At 38.3% G+C, this 17,146-nt stretch overlaps 2 protein-coding genes across 4 annotated transcripts in view; one reads left to right on the top strand and one right to left on the bottom strand.

Moving 5' to 3' along the window:
- Positions 1-7,912, top strand: part of dennd2b (DENN domain containing 2B) — a 76,014-nt gene extending 68,102 nt beyond the window's left edge. For all 3 annotated transcript variants that reach the window (XM_088934766.1, XM_088934765.1, XM_088934767.1), the window contains exons 15-20: positions 438-615; positions 2,669-2,710; positions 3,602-3,713; positions 4,856-5,095; positions 6,716-6,802; positions 7,236-7,912. In XM_088934766.1, the coding sequence (XP_088790892.1) occupies positions 438-615; positions 2,669-2,710; positions 3,602-3,713; positions 4,856-5,095; positions 6,716-6,802; positions 7,236-7,270 (694 nt within the window). In that variant the 3' untranslated portion in view covers positions 7,271-7,912. The remainder of the gene's footprint in view (positions 1-437; positions 616-2,668; positions 2,711-3,601; positions 3,714-4,855; positions 5,096-6,715; positions 6,803-7,235) is intronic.
- A 291-nt stretch (positions 7,913-8,203) lies between these two features.
- rpl27a (ribosomal protein L27a) lies at positions 8,204-13,090 on the bottom strand. The gene is made up of 5 exons (XM_088934768.1): positions 13,051-13,090; positions 12,126-12,189; positions 11,933-12,008; positions 10,772-10,946; positions 8,204-8,375 (listed from the first exon to the last, which is right to left on the bottom strand). The coding sequence occupies exons 1-5, from the start codon at positions 13,051-13,053 to the stop codon at positions 8,247-8,249; spliced, it is 447 nt and encodes a 148-aa protein (XP_088790894.1). The 5' UTR covers positions 13,054-13,090; the 3' UTR covers positions 8,204-8,246.
- Between the last annotated feature and the right edge of the window lie 4,056 nt (positions 13,091-17,146).

Below are 17,146 nucleotides of genomic sequence, written 5' to 3'. Positions count from 1 at the left end.
TATGCAATCAAGTAAAGAGACTGTTCACACACAATCACATTTACAGCACATTTAACATATAGTCAGTGAATGCATAACGCTCTTATCTGCAAAACACCCATTGTGTTCTCTTTACGGAGATTTGCAAAATCTAGTGAAAAGCAATGAAGGGACTTTGGAACTTGTCCCAAGTGATTGCCCTTGCCACACACTGAAGCTTGCCTTCCCCTTGGCAGTGTTCGATGGGTCTGAAGGAGACATGAAAGTGTCCTTTCCACCAGCCCAGGGTCTGCCACTGGCTGGGACAGGGAAACATTGAGGGTTTTTATGGAATGCCAAGCAGTAATGCACAGTTGCGCTTCTCATCTGATAGCTGGTTGGGCTGTTGTGTGGACTGAGCGGAAGAGGCCATACTGCCACTGTCTGACTGACCTTGTGATGCTGGGCTTTCTCTGCAGCACCCTGTCCAGCTGTGTGCATGCAGTGGTGGCCCTGCTCTACCCCTTCTCCTGGCAGCACACCTTCATCCCCGTCCTGCCTGCCTCCATGGTGGACATCGTCTGCTGCCCGACCCCCTTCCTGGTGGGCCTGCTGTCCACATCCCTCCCCAAGCTGAAGGAACTTCCTGTGGAGGAGGTGAGACGCTTCCTCCCAGTCACAAGGACACTACATTCAAGTGCTGGTGAAATACCTATTTCACAGCTCTAAGCTTCATCACAAAGCTGTACAGTTAGCCTAGTGTAATGGATTCATTATTTCTGATGGTTCAATTAAATATATTTAGAAAAGTACTTTCATTAAATTAATTTTAAATCGGGTACAAATACTTCTATATATGTGTAAATATATTCTATATAAAAACAAGATTTAGAGAAAGTGAAATTAGCATCTAAAATTATACCCAATGGCCTGGGGGAGGTTTGCTTTAAAATATATTTGTCGACGTGTCTGAATTTAGTACTTGGCTTTTCAAAAAGAAGGTGGAGCCTGTTTGGCTTTTGGTGTATAATTGTGGAATACAGTGCATTGTTTTTATTCACAGATATGACAGGGGTTGAAAATGTTGTGTTACAGTCTCTCTGGAAATGTTTGATCTATTAAACTTTGGAGGCCTTTGTTCAGTGCACAACAAAGATCTTGTTGGATTTTACATATCTCACAACAGAGTCATGAGTCAGTTGTCCTTTCTCATTTTGTATGTTTGTTTAGGACGTAACTGGGGTCATTTTTATCTATTGCATATTAGCTTGAAGTGCCTACAGTCTTGGTAGGCTGAGCAAATCATGAGGCATCCAAATCATAAGAAAACCTGGGAGAAGACTCACGAGATGCTAGTTAGAGCCACTGCCTTGGGGACCTAGTTTAGCAAAAAGGAAACTGACCCATTTGAAAGTTTGCACAGCATCCAAAAACTCCAGTCTGGCATCCTGTCAAGATAGCCACAAAAGGTTTTCATTGCGGAAATTAATTTTGCTACAGCAACAAATGCCCTTTGGGGGCATCTAATGTTTGATTTCTTGGTCTAATAAACAATCCGCGGATCAGAGGAAGAATTCTTCTACTGATATCTTCTGGAGGCTTTGTTTTTGTGCTTTTAACTTGGCGGAGAAGGGACTTAAAGAGCGCTGCGACATTTAACTGTACTGAGAAACTGATGTTATCTTGTTAGAGGCTGTGATTAAGGTGAAATCAACTCTTCATCATAAATATACACTACATAGAGCTGCCATTTAAGTACGTTCTGTGAAATAAATGTTTAAGAACTGTTACCTAGGTAATGATGTTATGAACTATATGTCAAATAATTGTATTCACCTGAGAATACACAATATGTTAATTTTTGTTATGAAAGTGTTCTGAAGTGTCCATTATCAGGATGCTATTTATTTTACACAGCAGAATAAGCAATTCTATTGGATCATTTTTTGTCTGTTCCCTCATATTAACCCCTGGGTCACAACTATAAAAGACGAGCAGAGAGCAGCTTTCAACTTTTTTGTTAAGTACAGCTGGTAATGGTTCCAGCTGAAATTACTCAGATTTATGTATTTTCATTTAAAGACACTTGAAGGTTAGCATTCATTGCAGAACACACTTTCTAAAAAATAAGCTCATGTTTTCTGACTTAATACTAAATGGATGTATTCATACTAAAACTGGAAAACAAATCATTAAGGAAGAAGCACATGCTACTGAAGCACATGGCCTGCTTTCCTCACAAGGCCCGGCAGCCCCAGCTACAGCTGCAGCTCATCTGGTTCCAGTGTAGTCTCAGTAGTTGGGTCTTGCCCTTGTGGGTTTGGCACCAGATTGCTGGGGAGGAGAAGCCACCAGTCATGTTTATACACAGAGCCTGGCTATTGATGACCTTGTGTAGTATGTTTGGATCTGCCCTTGCATGTGCTCAACACAGAAATGATATAACCAGATGTCTGTTGCTTCAGAAGCAATGAAATAGAGGCTGGCTGACCAAACGTAATGGAAAAATTATGAAACGAACAATTGATTTTTACATTTGCTGACCCCTGATGCTTTTCTTTAAGTCTGAATTATGGTTAGCTTGTCACTCGGCATCAGTCCCGGTGAAATTGACAGATTATTACACAGGGTGTTTAACCTGAGTGCTTGCCTGTTGGGTATTCCAGAAATATTTTGGTAACCATTTTTTTCTCCCCTTTCTGTAATTTAGGCTTTAATGGTGGACTTGGGAACAGATCGTTTCATTCGACAGGTAAGCATCAACCTTAACATAATTGAAAGATGGCAGTCGGGACACAATACAATTTCTTTCCCTGTCCTCTTGCTGCTAAAGACATTGTCCCCTTCTTGCTGACATTACATCTCCCTGATTACGATGTGCTCTGCAAAGATCTTTGCAGTTACCATCAGCCTTCTCATATTAATATTTTTAAGACCTCTGTTGCACAAATTCCACCCCCATTTAGTGACTTCTTAAAGGAATTCCCAGAATTAAATGTCCACCCATGGCTTAACAGCACAGTCAAACAGTTTCTGCTATAAACCTCACAAATACCACTGTGCTTCTTTAGCACATCACACGATGCTTCCCACATGTTTGCAACAAGCAGACATAGTCCTCTAGTCCATGTGGCCTTCAGTGAATCACAAACAGAACCACAAGACTATTGTTTTCTGTCAATTCCAGGCGCTCATGTCATTTTGATTAATAGGATGCCAGCCTACCTTGTACCCAATCCAGAAACAACCCTACAATTTAACAGTCCATGGCTGACTTTGTGGCAGGAAGCTAACACTGTGTTAGTGTGGTAATAAAGACAGAGGTCTCAGTATTGCCTCTTTGAGATGTTAACACTGCTCAAGTGGCCCTTCATTTATTTTAGAATTTGTAAGATGAATGTTAGAGAAAAATATCTTCCTTTCCAGAGAACCCTGTGGAAAGTTAATGAAAATTCCCTTTCGTTTAGAACACATTTTTAAGTTGTATTTTCAAATCCTCATCATCTTCTTAACTTGTTTTCTAGACTTTCTAGAAAAAAAAACTTTCTATTATGAGCAAGTAACTTGAACTGCACAAAATGTTTGGCTTTGGAGCCTTTTATCCCCATTTGTTACTGATTATGATTTTCATTCTGCTCTTTAGATGGATGATGAGGCCACATTGTTGCCACGGAAACTACAGGCTGCTCTGGAGCAAGCACTGGAACAGAGAAATGACCTAATCAGTCAGGACTCAGACAGCGAATCAGACGAAGGTAAACACTCATCATAACTATCAGAAAATGTCATTGTTATCCCAGGATACTGTACTGCCCTTACAAAAATAGCAACACTGCAAAACATTTTGTGCAAGGCTATACTGTGATACACATTGGTAGGTATTGTAGGACATATGCACACACGAGGATTTCCAGTTAGGGTACACTGTGTAAGTATTTAAGTATTTAAAGACATTAGAGCCTTATAACACTGAATGTTTGTGGGACACTTCAGAATAGGGAAATATGAATGAAAATCACAAGTAAGATTTGATATCCAGTTTCCTTAATATTAAGATTATTGAAATTAGATATGTAAGCTCAATAATGTATCATGAAATTCAGTTGAAGTGCATCAGATTGGAAACAAAATTGTGATAAAAGGTTCATAAGGAAATAAACCCCTGATACCTTTTAAGACAGATCTTTCTTAACCCAGCTTTGGTTTTGTGTTGTTCAGAACAATTGTTTTCTAAGAAGGAACAATAAACTTCAGCTTCCACAATAGAATAATTCACACAAAAAAGAATGGATAATTCCTGGCAGAGAATGATGAGCCTGACAGCAAGTATTTCTGCTATGCTCACATCGTTGTGTGTTGGCAGGACAAGTGAAAACGTTCTTCTGCCTTTTCCTTTACAGGAAAATAGATTTGCTCAGCCCCCTTCTCTTTTAACTTAATCCAGAGCCACATGATACAAAGCCATTTCATAAGAATAAGAATAATAGTTGTACTTTAATTATGCCTTCTTTCTGAAGTGCTAGATTTCTGTGTATATTTCTGTTTCTGAGTGCAATACATGAAAATAATTTCTGTTATCCACCCATTTTCTATCTGATTTAGCAGTACAGGGACACTGAGGAGGCAGAGCCTATCCCAGAAAGCAATGGGTGAAGGCAGGATACACCCTGGACAGGACACTAGTCCATCGCAGGGCACACAGACACGCACACACTCGAACCAGGGCCAGGTTTCCCTGGAGTCAATTAACCTGCCAGTACAGTATATCTTTGGTCTGTGAGAGGAACCCCATGCGAATACGGGGAGAACATACAAACTCCACAGAGACGGCACCCCAGTGCTAACCACTGCACCACTGTGCCGGCCTAAATTCTTTTATGTTCTCTTTAAATCTTAGAAAGCAACACCTTGAACAGTGTGGTGTCAGAGGCCTTCATCCGCTTCTTCCTGGAGACCATCGGACACTATTCCCTCTTCCTCACCCAGAACGAGAGAGGGGAGCGGGTGTTTCAGAGGGAGGCCTTCCGGAAGTCTGTGGCTTCCAAGAGTATCCGTCGCTTTCTGGGAGTGTTCATGGAGTCCCAGATGTTTGCTGGGTTCATCCAGGACCGGGAGCTGAGGAAATGCAGGGCCAAAGGTACAGTAGCTCCTTGTTCATAGGCAATACTATCACTGCAGGAGGTGCCTTCAATATGATGACATGGTAAACTGAGACTCCTGTTTATTTGTTATTAAAAACCTACCTGGCGCTGTTCATAAGAGAAGAGGTGTTAATTACAGAGGCATTCCTATAATCCTTGTTTTAGTTTATTTGCTGAGGCCATTTCTCTTCTTGATCTGCTGTGTGTTGGTGTAGAAAGGCTTTCGCAAAAAAACAAGGTTCCCCTCCTGTACACAGCTCACTTTGGGATGGAAAAGCACCATGAAATGCAAGGAGCAACTAATTTGTATAAAAACACAGTAAGAAATTACACCTTGTCATATGGTAGATGCCATGTTGTTTTTTTTCTCAAAAGGTAGTTTGTCGATCTGGAAAATACCAGGGTAGAAGATGTTATTGATAATGACAAACCTTGCCAGTTTCTTGGTTTGATTTCCTTTACCACCACTTTCTCCGTCTACTGGGGTCTCAAAAATATTTCTCTTAAAAAGGATTTTAGTGCCCCCTTATGGTATATTGGAACACTATCAGCTTTACTGGCAGCAATGTTTTAGAGTAGTGGTTGCTATGTGAAGGTTTATGGCAGTTAGAATATTAGGGAGTCAGCACTGTTTCATTAAGAATTAAAACCAACATTGTTTGTTATTCTGTGACATTAAATATATACCCATCAGATTGGAAAAAAAACCTTCACCACATCTTTCTTTAATCTTCCAATGTTGAGTGGTAGAGAACATTTTAATAGGATTCAGCCGTTTGTTTATCATTGGTGGAAAATGGCAGTTTTGAACATATGTGGTTTCTTTTTTAACCATATTTCATTTCACCTCTATAAAACAAGTACTCTGAAAAGGAAATACACATTTAATGCACATTTTTACATTTAACCAATGGAATATGATTTTGTTCTTAAAGACTATAGGCCATTGTGCTTTTGTGTATATGCAGAATTTCAGCGCTAAAGGTTTTCATTACCATCAACAATTTACCTCCACATTTGTCAACTGCCATTGCTGTCTTCTGCAGAGTCTTTGTTACTCCAGTTGTTCACGATGAATAGCCCACACGAAAGATGCAAGATTGCTGTATTAGGATGACAATGTTCTGAAACTAAAAAGCATCTTATTCAATCAACCCTGAACTGTTTTCTAAGGGTGAATTAAACAACACTTAAGTATGGCATAAATTAACTAATAGTTTATCATGAATCACAGATTTACATTTCTTTTGAGAAATTTCTTTTGAGGACCACTGAACTCAGTGTTACCGGTATAATGGACTCTTTTCTGTTGACACTTTACAACTCTATAGAGGAACTAGGCAGCGATTAGGGTTCTGTACAAATTTTGGATAAATCACTGCTGGCGTGCTCATGAGCAAGGTAGTGTATCAAGCAGATTGAATATGTAAAATGTATAGTAAGAGCTTCTAGATGTTAATAAGCTTTTATAAAAAATTGACACTGTATTAACCAGTGAACACTGCATGTGAAAATGAACATATACAGTTAAAAGTATTAGCTCAGCTTTACCCAGAAATGTGAATTGCTTGTATGCAGATGTTTTTGTGAAGACCAATTTTTTATTTCCCTACCAGGTCTCTTTGAACAGAGGGTAGAGCAGTATTTAGAAGAGCTGCCCGACACTGAGCAGAGTGGTGTGAATAAATTTCTGAAAGGACTTGGTGAGTACTATTGCACTATAGGGACATGCGTCTAGCAGCACTTTCTCAGTATTATGGCTGCTTTAGATGGAAAGACGAAAACAGAGCAGCGTCACAGGAAGCTGTTGTGGTAGTAAGGGTCACATATGCCAAGCTGTTCTCAAGGACAGAACACAGTGATGGAAATATTTATCATGCAAAACTTATTCCAGCTTTCAAGTTCAATTAGAATACAAGGATACAAATTTCACTCGATACATCTCATTCTAAATGTCAAGAAAGCTGATACAATATACAAAGATTTCCCATAAATATTAATCTTTAGAATAGTCTTGAATGACACTCAAGATTTTATTTACAGGAGGTCAAATCAGTAATTTAAACTTCCAGTCTGCTAAAAGTGTCATTCTCCTTGTGCATATTTTAAGATGACTCAAAACATTTTATTTTTCAGGAAGTAAAATGAAGTTCCTTCACAAGAAGAACTAAACAAGCCACATTCTACTGTACTTTTGAACCAAACGTCAAGACTGAGGAGCCTTGTACAAACGTCTATTGCAAAGCGTGCACATTTGAAAACTTAAATTTATTCAAAAATCAATTTCTTGTACAGCAAAGGTTTCAAGCTGCAAGACATTTTGTAAATAGTTCACTGTAAGCTGGCTGCCATACTATTTTAAATGATTTTACTTAGGCCTGTGGTAATTATTTTGTATATGACCGAATAAAACAGGTGCTTGTTATAATAGGATGAGTTGGTAGTGTATGCATGGATGGTACAATTTAATGTGCATTTGACTGTTGCAGAATAACCACTGATTTAACAGAATGCTTGAGGAGAATCCAGTCTGTTCAGTGAAAATGAAACAAATGAGCGCAAGCCTACATGCTATATTATTGCTTTATTAGTTTGAGAAGCTTTCCTCATCACAAACGAGGTACTCTGCAAGTCAGAAATCCCCATGTAATTTCAATAGCTATCAGTCAGTAAACCGTTTTGTACATGTAATGCACTACTTAAAACATATGAAGAAAATTATCTGCTATTTGTCTCATGTCTGTGATCAATTTTACAACTGGTAACTGTCAAATATGTAAAATTTACAGAAAATAAAGTATGTGTAAGAATAATTGTATTGTAGCTCAGTATTAGTTGTTTGATGCACTCACTGGTCTACAGTGTGGAAAATATGAAACCTCCTGACCACTTATGAATAATTAAGTCCCAAAATAATACCCTGCTTTTTCAAAAACTATATCAAATTCCCGATGGTGTTTGAGGGAGAGAATATAAAATAGCACTGAGATAAAAGTGAACACTTGAGTCTAACAAATGCCAAACCACTCCAACATCCTCAACCCTTGTGGTTGTTACAAATCAAATTAGCTCTAAATTTAAAAAAAAGAAAGGACACAAGCAACTTTTACAGAACATTTTATTCTTGCAAAAGATGGTAAAAAGCACTTATGCCATCAGTACACAAGCTCCGCCTGCTCCCTTGATTTTTTCTTCAGCCTTTCTGCTAAAGAACTTGGCCTTCACAATGACTGGCTGCTTAGGGAGTTTGCCTTTGCCCAACACTTTGAAGTAGCCCTGACAAAAAAATAAATAAACCGTCATTAAAAAATATACAATAACTCGGTAAAATGTTAGTTTCTCTCTAAAGATTTAACTTTGGAGCTGTTTATTGGAGAAAACCAGAAATCACACACAAGATAAACGCTGCTGTTTTTGAAACTACGTTTCAGCAATACTTTGCATTTGTAAAAAGTGTCAGTAACTGCCAGAACACATGATCATATATTTATCAAATTTGGCCAGTGATCATTTCATGCAGAAAATGGTTTACATCACTTGTGACAGTAGCTATAAACAAGTTTTTGGCTAACTCGATCAGCAAATTAGTATATTAAACAATGTGTATCACTGAATGAAGTATGTATTGTTCCTTTAAAACACTTGAAAATCCTTTGATACTGTTATTTTAGACAGCAGACCTAACACCTATTTCACCTATTATGTCATTACAAACCTAGTAAATCTGTAAAATAGGTAATGACATTTAAATCACCATAAGTTTTTGCTGCTAGTTTTTTTAAAAAAAGCATTACATCTCATCCGATAAGCACATTTTATGTGATTCTCATCAAATATTTTAACAGAGAAATTCTGAAATAAGTTTTAGTGGTAAAGTGACCACCAGCAAGTATCTTAAAAGAAATTAAAAGGATCTTGCAAACCAAATATAATGCTCAGAGTTATATTATACTAACAAAATGGAAAAGCAAATTAAATCTGATAAAAAAATTGAAACCAATCATTATATCAAACAGCTAAGTACAGCTTCAATAAGTGTATAAAACGGGCATGGCCAAACAAGGTCGTGCAGAGTCACAACCCAGCAGGTTTTATGGTTCACAATTTCTAAACACCCAAAACAATCGTTTTTACCACGTATGAAGGCAATTTAAGCAATATGACTTACACATGTTCTGTGTACACCCCACCCAATACTTCAGGTAAATGTACTTCCTTTGAGGTGCACTTGAAAATGCCACTATGCCATTAACAGGTCTGAGGTAGGAGTTTGAAAGAATAGACCCAACGAATCACAGACAATGTATTGGATGGATATTGGATAATACTTGTATTTTGGATTTTTAATAGCAACAACAGTTGGTGCAAGCAAAGCAAGAAATAAAGTGTTCAGCACAGTGAAGATAAGAACAGCTCAGTCTAACAATTGTCCATGGTCACAGAGGGACAATCACTGGTCTTTGTTCAAAGTCTGAAAGTATTGCAAAAGTCCTGCACTAATATTCTTTTTCTGAAAGTACTGGGTTAGTAGTGAAGTGTATTAAATATATCTGCTGCAAGGCTGGTTAAAGTATCTCCAGCACATGATTTATTCCTGGGGTCTGGGAAAGCAGTTGTACATTTACATCTTTGGTTCGTACAGCTATTTGCAATTTCTTTTATTCAATTTGAAGATGTACTTCTCTGCACAGCCCTGACACCACTGATTGTAAAAATATTTTGTTTAGTGCAGTTCTGCCTTTTACATGCGATTCTCATGCACTCAATTTTAACCATTTTTAGCACAATCATTAAGAAGCCCAATTCAAATTTTAAAGCATGGTCTAAAAAAAAGATAAAATAGCTCTATCAGTGGAGTGACAAGTAAAATGATAAAAAGCTATATACAACCACAAAACATGGAGCTGAAGTACTCATGCATTTTACATCTTGTTAAACACAGAATGACAAAAGGCTATGCTGCATGAACCATAAACAGCTAAAAGGGAGGCCTATTATTAAATTTGTTTTACAGTAAGCTTATAAGAGCTTCATAATAGGTTTTTGCCATTAAGGGAAGTATTTATCCCACAAAAGTAAAGGCATGCTTTTATAAAATTAGCAAGAAAGCAATCCGGAATTGTTAATAAACCCTGGGTGCAAATCTTACTCAGTGTTTACTGTTTCATGATAGTAAATGGCAAATTTTAAATATTGGTAACCTGAAAATTTGATGGTACAGTAACAAAAATGTCTCAAGAGGGGGTGTAACATGAATGCACATAAAACAAAAAGATTGCCTACATTAAAATAACTGCAGGGACTGCAAGTTATATATCCCAGCTTTTGGATTTTACTTAACACTGCTGTGCAGCAACCAGGATTACAGCTTATTACTTCTGTGCTAACAGCATCCGCACAGATGATTACAATTCCATGTATCCAAGACCAGTAACGGTTGTAAATAAAATGTCTTTACAACTCCTTTCAAGCTCTTGCAGTCTAGCTCAGGCAAAAGTCAACATGTTCAGTGTGGACTGTTTAACTACACTGTAGATGTAATTCTCAAATCCCTATCTAAAGAGTTTGACTGTCACTAGACTGATGAATCGTCCATTATTTTGATACAAACTGAAAAAAAATCAGCCTATTGTTAAAAACTGATGTTAAACTTGAACAGAAAATGTACTCACAGCACGGACAACATCTATGATGGGCGCAGGACCTTCTGGCTTCTTGGCATAGTTGAGTCTGGTCTGCTCACTGACCAATGTCCAGAGCTTGTCCAAGTTGATAGTTGGACAGAACATGGTGTTTCTCTTCAGATGGTAATGTCTCATACCCACCTTACCAAAGTAGCCTGGGTGGCTGAAATGACAAAAGAATTTCATGTAGTTTACGAAGTAGAGTGCAGTATTACAGGAAGCAATAAGGAATGACAGCCTCCATGACCAGGACAGTTTATTACTCACTGATGTGCAATGCTCTCAAGAGGCGGCCAACTAACTGTACTTTGTTTTAGTGCAAAAAAGGAAGTGCGAATGCTGTACAAGTTCTTCCTTCGATAGAAAAATAACTCCAAAGGTTTTTTATAATATTTATAGACTAGCAGAATATACAAGTCCCAACAAGTTTTTCAGCATATCTGTTGAATGTATCCATGCTGAAAATAGGATTGTTTTCTCAGACACATGCAATTATTCGGTTTTATACATTTTGGGAGGTTGAGAGATATACCCACACAAAAAAATATTCAGCTACAATGAAGAGTTCAATGTATAAAACTGTTAAGCCTCAAAAAAATATTCAGATAAAGGGTGTACAGAATGTACACCTTGAAGGTGGTCAGGATTCAGTTTAGTGGCACACATTTCACATCTAGGGAACAGGGAAAAACTGGCCAGGATCCATCTCATTGCCATTAATGTCTTTTGACATAACTTTGCAGTCTGAAACTCAGGTTACTTGTCATGTTCTACCAAAAGGACAATATAATTCTTTAGCTGAGTGAGCAATGACACGAACTATTCCAAGTTAAAGTATTTCTTAACTGATGAAAAACTTCAGATGACCCACATACTATGTACCATAACTATAGCGCATGAAGCAGAACCTATATCTCAGCAGTTAACCTGCAAATAATATTTGCTTACAAATTCAATGTGTCCCATTTATTCTAGTACATGTATTCTAGTACATGTATAGTATACATCTAGTGTATTCTAATATAACGGCTAACTGTGCACACTGTTCGACAATGAGCTGTAATTCCACAGAGCAGGATTAATACTGATCTTAGACTACCTCAACTCATTTCAGGAGTTTATGAAGAAGTCTCAGTGGCGTTTACTTACTATTTGTCGAAGTTGATTCTGTGGTGATGCATACCACCAGCATTACCACGACCTCCAGGATGCTTTCTGTGCTTGCCTGTCCCAAACAAGAACACACCACGATCAGCAACACAGAGGCCAGAGTAATCAATCCGGACATCTCCTTATATACGACCTGACAAGCCCAGGGCAGCACTTCAGACAGTTCACTTACCGATACGGCCATGGCCGTGGCTGACGTGCCCTCGGAGCTTTCTGGTCTTCCTAGTTCTGGTCGGCTGCAGATGGAAGTTAACATGTTTTCAATCGAGGAACAAACTAGCACCTTTTATTAACGCTGTGACTTCCCAAAGGAGAGAACGCATCAGATCCTAAACCTGATCACCAGTATAAAAACATAACAGCGGCTTCCGAGCTTGTTCAGCGATTCAACGGCATGATGTAGTAACCGCACACGGCCGGACTAGTGAACGACACCGTTTCCAGCTGGGAAACCAACAGAAAACACGCAGCAGCTCAAGTAATAACGCAAAAGGAGCTCTTCAGACCGAACGCACTAGGAGCCGCAGAGCGACCTCGTATTCAATTTAAGAGTCTAGATTTTTTCAAATCAATAACAGTCCATCTTACACCAGGAGGCCAAACCGCCGGTATGCGAACCTAGCAAATAGGACGAAAACTGTAAAAACGCGCCCGGCGCACAGCATGCCCATCAGAGCTTCCTACTCAATACTGCCTGAGCCGTTCAGAAGAAACCCCGACAACTACCTAGACACACACAGCTTAAAACAAGACACTCCGTCCGCTTCTGCAGCACACATTCAATAGCCTGACGGAGATCGAAAACATTCCAGTAATAATAGTCAGTTTAATTCAAACACTCAACTGAGCCGCATCCGCTAAATGCCACCTTTCATGGAAGGCCCCAAGACATTTTGGGACACGACTATAGCCAAAGGAGAAGTCGTCTTATACTTGATTGCAAGATATATTTTTCCCCAATTCGGTTTAAGCAATGCCAATAAACCTCGTTTATGTAACATATCTTAGTCAGTCTAGCATCATTTGAACCTAAAAGACAGGATGGTTTGTGATTTAATTCAACACTTCCAGCAGACCAAGGCGTACATGTAACCTACCATCTTGGAGGGTGACGCAAAGAGGAGAGAGAATTGCAACTCTCGCGACTATATGCGAGATTTTGTGGCTCAAAACTGTCGGGCGTCGCAAGTTACAGCGACACCTGCTGGAGCGGAGAGCAAAGTGACTGAGGGACGCAAAAGGCAGACTTGGGAGGCTTTGTACAGTATGAAACAGTTCTGCCTTCGGCTAGGTGCATGACTATACTGTAACTATTCGGTTTATTCTTGAGCAAATATTTGCACATCATACTATTTTTGTTTAAATGAAAAAATGCGTCAGCTAAATGTTAATACTACCTGGACTAACAAGGCAATGTGGGGAGGTTTTGTATTTTAAAATTCTCAGCACTATTTTACACATTTCAAATAACTAATTATTGCGATTTAAATTACAAAAAGTAAAAGTTGTGAAGAGAGAACGTGAAAACGTATTTTTCAAATAAAAGTATAGACTTGGACAAGACATTTTTCAAAAGTTGATTTTCTTTCATTCAAAATTAGGTTTCAAGATTTTAAATTGCATAACTTGCGTATCAAGGGTCGGGAGATCAATAACACACCGTTTTATACCACGAATAATTCACCGAGAATTAAAAAATGCGCTTGAAAATATTTCTGTAGAAAAGCAGTGAAGAATATTGCACAACCAGGATAACGTTTATGTAACTAAAAGAGTCGAGGGTTTGGTGAGTTAATGTTACATCATTTTCTTAGCAGCTTAATTAGAACGCGCCTCACGGGGTCATTGGTTTATCACGAGTGTAGGTATGACCCAGAAAAAGGATAGACTACTGAAGAAAAAAGAAGTTTTGAGATGAAAATCTTATTTTACATAATATTATTCACACAGAAGACTAGTGCTAAATGGCGCTAAAGATGAGTTACATAGAATTAAGTCATGCTAAGAAAATCTGAACCATATTTTGCCGAGCTTTGACGCTCACATAGTTTTATGATACGATTTTCCTTACCAACATTGTTTTGAAAACTGAGTTTAATTGCGGGCTGTCCTTAGTGAAAGCTTATGCAGAGAACTACTTTAATTCAAGCATTGTTGTATAATATCTTAGCTCCTCTGCAGTAATTGTTATTTTTAAGCATCCTAAAAAAAACCCACTCGTTTTGATCATGTTGTCACGTCTGCTGCCAGATTCATACAGTAGGTCTCAGAACTTGCCACATTCTACGCGACACCCGCCTAAGAAACACCGCTTCTACCTGCACTAACAGATGGGTGTATATTATTACAATATGGAGGTGTATTATTACAATAGATAGATAGATACTTTATTGATCCCGTGAGGGAAATTGCAGTGCAACAGCAGCTTAACACACACAACACAGCCACAGTGTAACGAATTATATAATAATAGTACAATACATACAATACAATACAAGAGTTACTCACAGTCCGGACGCACAAGAACAAACTAGAACAGAACAGTACACAGAAAATTGTATCACACTCATATCACACATATGAATATAAATATAGATGTAACTATAGATATAAATATAAATGTATTGCACAGGTCCCTGGCATATATTGCACAAAAAGTGGTTGTAAACGGGAAAAAGAAAAAGAAAAAGAAAGAGAACAGATGTAGCAGTAGATGTGTAGATGCGTTTAGTCCAGAAACAGGACTATACAATGTAACACTGTCCTCTCAGTTATATCTTAAACCAAAGCAGAATAAAAATTAAGTTAAACAGCAATGTAATCATGCACAGAATTTCAGGTGTTGTGATAAGAGTGTTTAATGGTGCAGGCTTTTGCAGAAGCTATGCTGAAATACACAAAATATTCCATGCCACAGGTCTGACTATGCAAATGTACTCAAAATAAGGTAACAAACCTGAAATGTCCACCACATGGTGCTGATGAGTAAAACTGAAATGGATTGAACTACAAAAATATCTACAGAAATCAAACCAGTCCCATGCAAGGGCTATGTATTTGGTGTATCTGCATATTTTTCTTTTCAAGCTACAGTACAGCGTTCTGCAAAGTAGACTCCCTGTTAGTTTATCTCTAAACATTTCCAGTTATAGGTCACCCATACACAATGTGCCTTTGGTGGGCTGTTAGGTTAAAGCAGATACAGGTTAGACCTGAGAGGACTCTGGTCAGATTTTACTTCAGGAAAGGGTGAAAAGTTACATTCATCTCTTGGCCATGACAGAGAGAAAGTCTGGGGCTCCCTTGAATAACGGGCAGTCGTACAGCACGTGCTAAGGAGTGGCACGATGAAAGTAAACCAGGCAAAGGCAGGAGATGACATCCGTACAGGGGCTACATCAGCTCGCAATTATTTATAGAGCAGCCAGAGTGGCTTCTGACTAATTTGCATTCTCACAGGAAACTGAAAGCTGAGTTTCTCAGCTGGCTGCTTCACAGCCCCAATCCCTCTTTAAACGTAAAGCATTTTACAGTGTCCTCTGCTGCAGTCATGTGTTTTCTATCGAAACCACAATCAAATAGAACGCGCCTAGAAGAAAATGATCTTTCTTTGCAGTGATAGCCCGAAGACAATTTTAGTTTCTCAAAAAATGAACTGAGTTTCAGATGGGCTGGTGCTTTTGAAGGTCTCTGACTGGAGCTTGAGTGATGTGAGTAGACTGCTGTTTAAAATGGTTTATTTGTTTCTTGTGCTATCCTGGTTCCTGTGCATTGCATTTTGTATTGCCTAGATTCATTCTTGAGAAAGTAGAAGGATGTTCTGTAATGCCTTTCAATGACAACAGCTTATATTCATAAAATAATTAGTAATTTTGTGCACATTAACTGAAGCATTATAATAATGCTTCTGAAACTCTTAGAGAGCTGTACGTTTTGCTCTTAAAATGTAGTGCCATAGTCTTACTGATAATTGATGTTAGACGGATGCCATTTCAAGGGAGCAAACTACATGCTACTCATTTTATTACAGTGAAATCTCTGGAGTGGTGTTCCTAATGTGTGCCACATACTGTACGAGTGCGCTGTGCTACAGTAAGGGCTATTTCTTTAACAGTAACAGGCAACAATTCATTTTTAAAGTTACTCAGCAGAGGCTCTGGAATTAAGGTAAGTGAAGCAGCCAATCATAAAAAAAGGGGAACACTTATCTAGTTAGTTGTTGGGAAGTAGACATTTTTGAGTTTTTCTTTGGTTTTGTTTGTACTTTGGAAAATGACATTGCTGTTGTTAATCTGCCTGCAGTATAAGGAGGCAGATTAGCAATCATCATTTCTATTAGTCTAGTTATCATTTTTATTAAATCTGGATTAGGAGGCAGATTAACAAGTATCATTATCATTTCTATATCAAACCTGATGTCAGACTGGAGCAGCATTTGTGGCTTTAGTTCTGATTTCTCTTTTTCTTGTGCTTGAGAGCTTTTTATCTGGGCAGTATTTATGCACCTTTCCTCATTTTGTTTTTTAAAATCCTGAATAACTGGATCACTGGATCTTAATATTAACAAAGCCCGTTCACTCCCTGACCCTGTTGACATTCTCCAGTGTGAGTGTATCTGAAGGGGCCTGTTCCTTTCTGCATGAGGCTCGTACAGTCTTGTGCACGCCTTCGTTGCTTCCGAACGTTTAAATATAGTTCATATGGCCTTTGCTTCCATTTCTGGAAAGGCTTTAGGGGATCTATTGTCCTAGAAAAAAATTAATTATCTTTTGTTTCTAGTTCCAAATTAGAATGAAGGGGCTTCTTTTAAAACAGATAGATTTCATAGGTTGTAGTAGACCCTAATATTTGCATCTGAAATTCTTAGTAAGGTCAAATTCTGCTAATAATGAGTATTAAAAGATAAAGCACTTATTTATTATTCTGATGATTCTGTCTCTGCTACAGGTCAACCCATATGTTTTGCCACTGGCTCTGCTGCATTTCCCATCCCACAGTACGGGACACCCTGTAAGATATGATCTTTTTCAGATCTTGAAAGACTTTCTGGGCAAAAGCATCGACATGGACAAGGTAAGGATGTCTTCAAACATACTAGTTAATGTTCAGATGTCCAATTTAATGTTTTATTTGAAAGGGGCTGTTTTCTTTATACATTGCTGTACAACCAGTTGTAGCTGCGCTCTTGCAGTA

This window comes from Atractosteus spatula, chromosome 16 (assembly GCF_055471065.1).
Source record: "Atractosteus spatula isolate fAtrSpa1 chromosome 16, fAtrSpa1.hap1, whole genome shotgun sequence".
NCBI classification, from domain to species: Eukaryota; Metazoa; Chordata; class Actinopteri; order Semionotiformes; family Lepisosteidae; genus Atractosteus; species Atractosteus spatula.
This window is presented reverse-complemented; position numbering and strand designations above follow the sequence as displayed.